Raw genomic sequence first — 11,357 nt, 5'->3', positions numbered from 1 at the left:
AACCTTTGTGCAGTTTTTCCACATCCAATATTCAAGCCGAACAGATCCAGATCGTTTCCCTGTGCATCACCGCCCCCTCGTGGTCGAAATGGCGTATTGCTGGAGTCCGCCAAACATCAACACAAAATGGCAAAATAACTGTTTCCATTTGTAGTTTTAACACCCTCCATCCAATCTGCGGTGCTGCAGTTATGCTGAGGGACAGAGTAGCATTTAAAAGATATTTACCTTTTTTTTTTACCTCTCCTGTGATGTTGCTTAAGATTATGTAACGGTCTGTCATTGAAATTCAGTAACACCTAACCACAAGTGCTGAAGCGGCCAAAGCACCGATACACGTAGCATATACATAGAAAAACGTACACTATTAAAACTAGAGTTATTTACAAATGTAAAGATAAACAAGGTTATGTGCGGTCATACAAGTCACACTGAATCTTGAAGAGAATGGGACGAGTTAAAGGTAAATGTCACTCACCCCTCCCTCTCTCTTTCTCTCTCTCTCTCTCTCACACACACACACACACACACACACACACACACACTGACACAGAGAGAGAGAGGGCAATGCTTGTTATTTCATGCATCACATCTGATTTTACGTCTGCTGTTTACGTCCATGCATCAATAAATAGATGCAGCAGCCTTGAACGGCGGCGTGTTAAACAATCTGCAGCCCAACGATGTGCTCAGCAGCCATGTCAACGGAGCTCGATGCCCTGTTGCCATGGCAACCACACCAGCGAGGACGTAAACAAACCCTCGAGAGGAGAAAGAGCAACCTCTCGGGCTGCAGAGAGGGCGATGCGTCCTTGCTCTCAGTTTAATTGCAGCTAACAGCGACATCTTTCTCAAACTGACACCGTGTTGGCTTGGTTTAAAAGTGTCCGTCTCAAATGGAGCGTGGGAAGGCCAGTCAGGTTTCTTTATTCCACCCATTCATCCCTCGCCACCCTCCCAGTGCAGGACGGGAATCAGCTGCAGGCTAAATTTAGCTCTTGCGAGCTCACACAGTGGTTTGAAACGTCTCACTCTCGCCCTAATGATGCTGAAGGTGTTAAAACCCAAGGCAACATTTGCCCCAACTCCATGCTGGCTGAGATGGTTCCAAGAGGAGGAAACCTCGGCGCCAGTGACGAACTTCACAAGGGTTTATAACTGCATTTTTTAGAACACAAAAAAGGCACCGTTATTCCCTTTAAAAAAGAAAAGAAAAAAAAAGTGATGAGTTTTTAACTCTTTATTCCGATATTCACACGCCTTCTTAGATTTTGTACGCACATAAATTAAGTACATTTATTATGAATAATATCTCATGCTTTCCAGATAGATAGATAGATAGATAGATAGATAGATAGATAGATAGATAGATAGATAGATAGATAGATAGATAGATAGATAGATAGATGGATGGATGAACCGCTTCCTTCCTCCTCACAGCGTTCGAAGTCACGTGACCTGTGTTTACATCCTCTCGGTTCTTTCTTCTGCGCAGTTCGCCACAACTCTACTTTACATTTTTTAAACTACTAGTTAGACGGGCTCGGTTGGCTGGTTAACTGGCGGTTAAGCTCGAAAGGGTCCCCCTGACGCCTGGAAGTGACTGTCACACGCCGCCGCGGCGCACATCCACTTCATTGGACTCGGCACCGTGAGTAGCCCCAGTTGTTTTTCTTGGACTCTCCGTTAGACTCGCTATCCGGAGGGCTTGTGTCGGTAACTTTGGTCGCCTCCGTGAGACACGACGCGCACGTCCGTCGGTGCTGCGCACTGGTTAGCGGATAAAGAGGCGAGCTTATGCGACCCGCTTTGTTTCGGTGGCGATGGCGCACTCGGGCCCTCCGAAGCTAACGTTAGCCGCGTTCGGCTGCAACTCTGACGACACGGAAAACTACCGCGGGCACGCAGATCTTATCCACAACTCGACGTTATAACAACCGCACGCAATTGTCGCGCACGGCGTTTTAATTTTCACACGTATGTTTGGGTTTGACGGGGGTTTTTCTGTCATTAGTGTCGGTGCCCGGGAGGAGAAACCTCGAAACATCAGTGTTGCGTTTGCTTTTTCTGTCGTGCTTTTCTCTGCCAGTTGCTAATGCGCACAGGGGCTGATATCCCCGTCCTCTCCAACTGCTCGGAGCCTGCAGCAGCCCCGGGTTTAATCGCACTGCGGAGCGCCGAGCTGCAACGGCGGCTGAAATGCGCACCAAACTACAAACCGCTTAATTGTCTGCAAACGTGGCCAGTGGCTGTGCAATGTACGTGCGTTTCTGACAGATGTGTGCTTGTGTTGTGCGATGATTAATCACGCTCAACAGCCCTCCATGAAAACACTGTTGTTGTTTTGCTCCGTCGTCACACGCAGTGCGATGAGAGCGTTCCGCCTTCTGATTGGCTGGCGCGCCGCCGTCTGTGTGGCAACCGTGTCACGTGACCCGGGGGGCGCTGATTGGCCGCCTCAGGTGTCAATCAACGGAACCATGAAGCAGCCTTTATGAGTCGAATCCGTTATTATTGTATGACGCCTCTTAAAGAGTGATCTAGCGTTCACTGTTGGATTTTAACGTACGGTTTAATGCACAATCATAAATAATGTATCAACAGACTAACTGGCCCTTTGTGCAGATGTGTAACAGGTTGCAGCTGTTAGAATGAAACCCTTTGCCTTGTAATAATAATCAACACTATACAAAATGTTAAGGAATGCTTGCTTTGCATCAATATAGGTATTATAACATTTAATGATATAACTTTTTCTATCACGTTATATAGGTAAATCATGTAAGACTGAAAATCTGCAGACTTTGGTGATTAAAATGTCATAGTTATTATCTGCAAACACTCACATTAATATAATGATTGGGGCCACAGCAGTTATTAAATACTGTGCTGCCTTCTTTTCTGCTGTTGTTCTCTCCCAAATGTCAAAAAATGAATATAAACAAAGCGCTTCCAACCATCTTTCCCCACATTGGCCTGCTCAGGTGTCCAATTAATATTAAATACAGAAGAAATTCTGTGGAAAAGCTGCAGCACCCCAACCTTTGTTAAAAAGACTTTAGGGCTGGCTGAATGAACTCCTTTGTCACGCAGTGGCAACAATTAACAGCACTGCGTTGCAGAGACCTGCCTGCCATCATTGTTAGTGTATCTGAGATTAAACAAGACGGATAAAAATATGGCCACTGTCGAACTTTGAAGACCGTCAGCCCTTTTTAATGTTGTGCCAGTACATTGATATGCAACTGCTTGCTGCCTGTTTAATTCAGCCGGAATGCGCCGTTAAGATCTTTACTAGTCTGCGGCTGGAGGAGAGGATACAAAAAAGTTTTATGAGATTTATCTACTGCAGAGCATATTAATATTCAAAGAGTTACACGCTTGGCTTTTTAATTCAGCTCCAGGCTGCTGCAAAAGCTTGTTTGTAATGGTCCTTAAATGATTCAGTTATTAGCCCAAACTTGGGGAGAAATTAAGATATACAATAGAAATGAATGACTAATAAAGAAAGAATAAATTGTAAATTGGCTGCTTGTACGTTGACATTCTTTAGAGCGTTCCAGTAGCACAAAGGGATCTCTACTGTATATCTCCATTTACTCTGACACGCTACGCTTTTTATCTGCCTTTGCTGCGGTTCTTTGGACTTGGCAGCAGCTCAGCGTGTTTGCCAACATTCTGCAGCAGTCGTATATTTTGACGTGGCGGCGAATGGCGCCGAATAACCTGCAAAGCCAGATAATGTCAGTTACACTTTCGCAGTTCTCTTATGCCCAAACCAGAAACCTGAGCAATCACGCTGAGAACGGGAGACCAAACATTCACCGGCTGCTGTTTGACAGTTGAAGCCTGGGATTATAATCAAATTATTGAGTGCTGTAATCCTTTAGGACAATATCATGGAAGAGATGCTCACCATTTCGTACTGTAACACCATTTACAGTGTCTCCATTCATGGCGAATGGACAGATTTTTCCACGCCGACAGGAATGCTAACGGGTGATCACATTTCCACAGCTCGTAGCCGCTGGGATTTCCAGGTTACGTCACGCTGTCACACTGGTTTTACCACAAGCGCTGCCCGGGTAGGCCCAGGGCCTTAAGGTAAAACACCTGATCCCGAGATGGTTGTGGACGTGCAGCCATCAGCCGCCGAGGGGCTGTTTACTCGCTAACGTCACGGTTATTTTATCTTCTCAAATGTTTCAAGTGACCGGAGCAGAGTTGAGATCGGAGAAGAATTAGCATCGGTCCAGTGGTTGGATTACCTTGCCTGACCCATTTTCCAGCATTTTCTTACTACTGAAGGGCAATTTCACAGGATACAGACAGGATGGAAGAACCCAGGATAATGATAATAATAATAATAAGAAAAATTCACAGTTGAAGTAAGAAGGAGCCAGTGGAAAATGACCTCAGCCAGCCTCCCAGTACAAAGTCACCTCTGAATTTAATCTGTATTAGCTGAGTCAGATGAGGAGATGCTGAGAAGGCAGGGGGAGAGAGGGTGCTCCAGACTCTGCTATAGCTGCAGACATGGCCATTTATTCTGCCTCAGACTGAGGCGTTGTACTTATCCAGGCATCAGTGAAATGGGTAGAACCTGCTGCAGGATGGGGATTTCCTCTCTTTTGCCACAACGTGGTGCTTAAGTACAATATTAGACGACAAAGCCAACGTATCGACCCTCTCTCGGAGACTGCCCCGAAGCAGTGCTTCCATTTTTGGCTCAGATCCTCCTAAAATGGAAGAGAGCTGGCAGCTCGTGACAAGACATTACAGTAAAGGGCTTTAGTGTGGATATTAGGTGAGGGGAGTTTAACACAGGAGTGGTTTTATACCCTGTTAGGATGTGAAAGGATCGTTCTAAGAGCGCTAACTGCACTGTTTCCCCTGCATAAACCTGCAGGGCAGTCATGGTGAATAAAACCACAGATGTAAAGATTACCCCAGCTGTCACTTAGGCGTCAATATTAATCAGATATCACCTTATACGTGTCATAAAGTGCTAATGGACGACAACATGGAGCCCTTCATCCTGATCGGGCCCATGGGGACAGCAGTTCCTTAGAGCTTAGAACCCTACAGCAGTTTCCCCTCCCCATGTGAGGGGAAAATTGCCCTTCCGAACATCAGTGGATCATCACCCCCCCCCCCCCCCCCCCCCCCCCCCCCCCCACCATAATAAGCCAGCGATAACAATATGTGCTCAGCACTGCGAAAACATTGTACGAACGACGCTAACTGCCGTTAAATTTATGACTGTTAATTTTCAGTAATGTGGTTTTAATGACTGAAGTGGCTGATGGGAAATAGCAGAACTGATAGATCGCACTGATCATTGTCTGGAAAGCCTATTTCCAGTTGCTAGTAACAATTCTAAATTCTGGTATTCATACAGGTGTATATAAAAAAATCTCCTCCTTCAGACTATATATAACATACATATATATATAGACTATATATATCATATATATAAAATACATATATATATATGTATTTTTCACTCAGATTCTTCCCGGGTGGACATGAGAATCATCTGAACTGACCCTGAAGGAAGCACAGCAGCCGCCAGATCGTCATCTTCATGCCACAGTGAGGAGGAAACGTTCATCTTGAGAACAAGTTCACGTCCCTGCGCCTCTCTCTATTTCACCATGGGGGGAGCTGTGAGCGCTGGAGAGGACAACGACGACCTCATCGACAATCTGAAGGAGGCCCAGTACATCCGCACTGAGAAGGTGGAGCAGGCTTTTCGAGCCATAGACCGCGGGGACTACTATCTGGACAGCTACCGGGACAGTGCCTACAAAGACCTGGCCTGGAAGCACGGCAACATACACCTGTCGGCCCCGTGCATTTACTCGGAGGTGATGGAGGCCCTGAAACTCCAGCCGGGACTCTCCTTCCTCAACCTGGGCAGTGGAACCGGCTACTTGAGCACAATGGTCGGGCTTATCATAGGTGAGCTCCGATGCGGGGGAGGTGATCCCATCTTGGGTTTTAATCCGAGGTATCGAATTTTCCGACTAAAGTACAGCGAGTGCCTGGAAGAAATGAGGCCGCCAGCTTTCATTCTTCCACATTCTAATGCCAGATGACTCCACAAAGCCAACAGAAGGCTCTTCGGGCTGATGTTCTGATAGCTTTTATGCGATTCAGGGAAATCAAAGTTGCATTTTGTGATGTTTCTTCAAGGGCCGTTTGGCGTGAACCACGGCGTGGAGCTCCATAGGGACGTGGTCGAATACGCCAAGGAAAAACTGGACGCCTTCATAAAGTACAGCGACAGCTTTGATAAGTGAGTGCACGCGTGTTGCAGCCCACAGGCGGCGATCCCGTCTAACGCCTGCACCTTTTCCCTCAGGTTCGAGTTCTGCGAACCCGTCTTCCAGGTGGGGAACTGTCTGGAGATCGCCGCAGACAGTCACCAGTACGACCGCATTTACTGCGGCGCCGGGGTGCAGAAGGACCATGGAAATTACATGAAGGTGCTCCTCAAGATCGGCGGCATTCTGGTGATGCCTATCGAGGATCAGGTAAGAATCAACAGGGCAAAATTGCCGCGACCTCCAGGACCGATACACGACTTTCACATGCATTATTGAGCCACGGCTGCACCTGGATTTGAAGCCTCCACCGAGCTCGGCGGGTCCCACATATAGATATACGTATGTTTTATTCACGGCGGTGGGTGTGCGAGTGCAGGGGAATGAGGCTGTTGTGAGGTGGTGGAGGAATGGCTGGCAGGGGCCAAACGTGTTGACCTGTGAACGGTTTGAAAATGAAGCTGGAGCGAAGGACAGTTTGGTTTAGCTGCCGTGGCCAACCGTTTATTCACTCCTGCCCTTGTGAATCGAGGCCTCGCTTCGAGACGTCAACACAAAACCTACGCATCGACCCGAGCGGCGCTGATATTGACAATAGGCGATCGCTCCCTGTGACAGTCGCTGTTATTGTCCTGGAACGAAGACCATTACGGACGGCCCTGAACGCTTGGACACTTCATCGCGGCGCCGGTGTGATTGGACCTGTTGTGCGCCTCCTAAATGCCCTCGTTTAATTACGTTTCGATTCCAGCCTGGTAATTACTTGTTCTGTCCTGAGCCGCCACTTCTCCGCCCGCAGACGTTCTGATGATATGTCTGCCGAAGGTCATCGAAATAATGATGTGCTTTATGCCGTAATTGCTGCGAGTTGTTGAGGAAAATTAATCATTGCTGCTCGTTGATTGCCAATAATTGGTCTTGCCGGACGGAGCCTGGTCTCTGTGGCAAAAATGATTTTTGATTCACAGCAGATCGGTTCCCGTGGCAACCGCCGACCCGAGCAAACGCAGAAAAGGATCTCGGCCTCGTCGGACGCCCGTGCTCTTTTAACAACGTGCACGCGCCCGGGGTTTGCTGGCGCGCGTGCACGCAAACCTCCACAGCAACATTAGCGTTGCAGCTGTCGCACTTTCCGAGCGGCGTGACGGGAATGCGTCCTTAATCACGGAGGTAAAATTGGTTCCCGAGAGCGGCAGAAACTCGAATAATAGAAAATCCCGCGACGTAACGTCGGAGGCGCTCGCTCCTTCGCTGCAGCGTGTCTCGTCTTCCATGCGTTTGGGTTTGAAGCCGCGCTTTTGCCTCTTTCTGCAGCTGACCCAGATAACCAGGACCGGCCAGTGCACGTGGGACAGCAAAAACATCTTAGCGGTGTCCTTTGCCCCCTTGGCCCAGCAGAGCCGAGCTGACGGAGACAAACCCGACACCGTCCATCTGCGTGAGTTCTGTCAGCCTCCGAGTGTGTGTGTGCGTGCGTGTGTGTTATTGGGACTAAGCGCTCTGGACGTGGAGGACAGGCCAAGCAAATGCTGGGTGATGTGAAGCGACGTTTGCCGCTGCGGTCTTTGCTCTGACATGCGAACGCTGCCCCTCCAGAGGGACGGCGGTTTGCGTCCCTTAAAACGCGGACTTGTTTCCCGTTTAACGCCTGAGCTGCTCCACGCTGACCTAGTTGAGCAGCGCGGAGTCTTCTTCCGTTCTTGTCCTGAAGGACTTTGTCGTCTCTCTCTCTGACCTCAGCCCCAGTGACGGTCCGCAGCCTCCAGGATCTGTCCCGGATCTACATCCGCCGCACGCTCCGAAACCTGGCCAGCGAGGACGCTCACGCCAAGGCGACGGCCCAGAGAATCCCCCAGAAGCGCAAGCGCCGGCGCTGCCGGCGGCGGCGCATCAGCACCTACGTCTTCGTGGGCAACCAGCTGATCCCTCAAACGATAGAGAGCGAGGAGGAGCAGCACCCCGAGGAAGAGCACAAGGAAGCGGAGGAGGAGGAGGAAAGAGACATCGGCGACATCGAGGTCGTCAAGCAAGTGAACGTGTTGAGAGAACAAATTACGGCCTTACCGCTGCCCGAGTCGCTGAAGGCATATTTACTGTATTACCGAGAGAAATGAGCGATCCCCTCGACGCCCGGCCATAACGAGCACAACACCTGCCCGTGAAATGCTTCTTTACCTTTTTCCCGACACAAATGTAGCATTATTTCCACCAAAGCTCGATGGCACAGCCGCACCGGAGCTACGGGCCATCGACACCGCTGGATAATAATGTTACGGTCGCCGCGCATCCTTCATTCCCTCATTTATTTATATCTCCGCGAAAAAGAAGTCACGCGGACAAGACTCGCGGAAACATTTTGCGATTCCGGTTTTTTGGTCGGGATTCCCGCAGCTCAAATCTTTTATCGCCGAAACAAACGAGGAAATCGGAACACTTTCTGACCACATTTGTTAAAAACCCGCCTCCGAACAGAGGAAGACTTTTATCGCCACTTCTTTTTTTTTTTTTAGAAGCTTTAACTTCCTGTCAGTGTTGGCTGATCATTGACCCTGAAAGGAGCGAGAGACACTTAATGCCCCCCCCCCCCCCATTTTGATTCCCAGAGCAAGACTCTTGTGTCATTGTGAACAGGACGTTCGCACCATTACTCCTCTTAATGCTTTGTTTTCACTCAGCCATTTCCTTCCCCCCCTCTCGGAGTTGGCAGGTTATTTTTCCCCCCCCTCCAAAGGGCACCTTTTAATATAATTGTTTTCTACAGCGCGCTCTATTTCCATATGAAATATGAGAAGCCGACATCTGATTTGATGTGGTCATGGGTCAGACCCTCCGAGCGCGTTCAATAATTCATATCAGGGCTTTAAACGATGATTCTTTAGCAGCTGGAGGGGCGATACTGTCACTAATGCATGACTATGGCGTTTATTGTGTTGGGTGTTAATGGTTCCACAGGTCACTGGAGGTGATGTCCCAGGTGATCCGCTCCGCAGATACGCTCAAAAGGAATCCACGTGAAATTCCCGCCGATTCGATTGGACGGCCTTGAGGAGAATTTGCGGACAGGACGGAACTTTTGTTGGATCCATCACAATGCAATCAGAATCTGTGAGGACTGTGAAGCCTTTTGTATCCTGGACTGCAGACGTGTCCAGCAAAGCACCTTACTCTGCAGTCCTGAAGCGAGACATCGGTGCCATTGTTTTTCATTTCTAACTGTTTGGGGTTCCGAGCTTTTGTTTTTGGGGGTTCTCGGGTTTTTTTCTTTTTCTTTTTTTGTGGACTGGTTTTCTCAAAAAGCCCGTTGCGAGTCCAATTTTGCTCGCAGAACTTCCCTGATGATGATGGCTTTCAAGTGCCAACGTATCCCCATCACATTAGGGCTTCTGTGAGTCTGCTGGCACAGTAAAATCACACACACACACACACACACACACACACACACACACACACACCATTCCACAGAGACGCTAAAGAAAGCAGCACACATTTCTTTTTTCTTCCTCTTCCTCCTTTGACGGCCAGAGACTTTGAAGTTTCCTTTGTCTTACTTTGAATGCATCATTTAGTATTCCAAAAGCTGAGTTGATTGTTTCTGATATGAATTCTATTAAATATAAAGGTGATTATTATATGCGTATTGTTACCAGATGATTCTACATAGTTTGATTTCCATTCAGTTTGTCGTAGCACCCTCTTGCTGTACTGTATCTTGACACTGGGAACTCTGTAGAAAACTCCATTGCTGTCTGTTTAATAGAACCTTCTAGTGCTGTAGGTCTTTATTTTGTTCTGGTGTAAAGATAAACCGTTTAGTTTGCAAAGAGAGGGTGATTACTATGTGTGTGTACCTATGTGTGTGACCAGGTTCCATTTGTTTTCCCCCCTGTAAGTTTTAAGTTGTCCGTCGCGGCCCATTCATCCGGAATCTTCGCAAGTGAGCGACACAGAACAGTTCCTCATTTTTATAATTGCCGACCAATCACACGGTCCGGTTCGATTCGCCGCAACCCCGTCCAGCGTAACCGCGTACGGCCATGCTACGGTTTTTATAGCATTATCCCAAATGGAATTGCTAATCAGAGTCAGACGGGAAGCAGGGGACCTTCACCCGCGACTCTCAGGTCAGGCCTCGCACCAAAGTCAAATTCACGGGGTTCATTTGTCCGGATTCTCAAAACAGTTCTGTTCCTGCTTCTCTGGTGGTGTGCGGTTCCTTGTTTGAAAGCCAGTTTGTTGCTCCGTAAATGTTTGGCACAAAAATAAAGGTCACGGTCACAAGATGCCTCTTCTGTTCATTGCCGCCGCTCGCTGAGCAGCCTGAGCAGGAAAATGAGCCGGCCCAAACAGGAAGTGAAGGAAAACCTGGCAGTGGGTGCAAATGGATTCATATAGTGTGTGTCAAGGCCTCACAGGAACCCGCAGCCTGGCCCCTGATCACGCCACGGTGGCACGAGAAGTTTCCTTTAACAGGAAGAAACCTCGAGCAGGACCAGGCTATTTAAATACACCCAAAATGAAAGAATGTTGCAAGAAAAGGAAGAATAACAACTGTTTACATGGACCTAATTATAAGCAGAAACCCAGTTAGACGCACCTTAAGGGTGATTTAATGCATATGCTCTGCTCCATTATTATTCCTCCAGTATTTTACTGAGCTACATTAAAGGATAAATCACAATATGCTGCTGTGGTGTCTTGGCCGTCGGAAATGATGTCCCAACATGGAGATTTCAGAAAAATCCCTGCAGAAGGAAACCAGAGCGGGGCCGTGTTGAGAAACTGCCTTTTATTACCATGGTCATGGTTATTATCACACAGCACATTTGTTAATAAAACATCTGCAGAAAAATATCCCTTCGCTCCGTTGAGCACAAAAGCGTCACTCTGACTCTCTTTGCATAGACTTCACCGCCATTAGACTCCCTCGGAGCCTTGAGTCATCGTAACAAGGCGCCGAGCACTTCGCTGACCCCATTTCTTTGACCTCCCTCCACCGTTTACGTCCCCACGGGCCTGTTTGGCTTCTAC

General features: G+C 48.2%; 1 protein-coding gene across 2 annotated transcripts; it reads left to right on the top strand.

Annotated features, from left to right (window-relative positions):
- Nucleotides 1-1,434: 1,434 nt before the first annotated feature.
- Nucleotides 1,435-10,609, top strand: pcmtd1 (protein-L-isoaspartate (D-aspartate) O-methyltransferase domain containing 1). 2 transcript variants are annotated; one of them, XM_003975258.3, is made up of 6 exons: nucleotides 1,435-1,651; nucleotides 5,512-5,964; nucleotides 6,199-6,301; nucleotides 6,368-6,539; nucleotides 7,644-7,767; nucleotides 8,070-10,609. In XM_003975258.3, the coding sequence occupies exons 2-6, from the start codon at nucleotides 5,658-5,660 to the stop codon at nucleotides 8,441-8,443; spliced, it is 1,080 nt and encodes a 359-aa protein (XP_003975307.1). In that variant the 5' UTR covers nucleotides 1,435-1,651; nucleotides 5,512-5,657; the 3' UTR covers nucleotides 8,444-10,609. The 2 variants fall into 2 exon arrangements, with proteins under 2 accessions (XP_003975307.1, XP_029686484.1); XM_029830624.1 differs by lacking the exon at nucleotides 1,435-1,651 and adding an exon at nucleotides 2,649-4,104.
- Nucleotides 10,610-11,357: the final 748 nt, after the last annotated feature.

This window comes from Takifugu rubripes, chromosome 22 (genome assembly GCF_901000725.2).
Source record: "Takifugu rubripes chromosome 22, fTakRub1.2, whole genome shotgun sequence".
NCBI classification, from domain to species: domain Eukaryota; kingdom Metazoa; phylum Chordata; class Actinopteri; order Tetraodontiformes; family Tetraodontidae; genus Takifugu; species Takifugu rubripes.
This window is presented reverse-complemented; position numbering and strand designations above follow the sequence as displayed.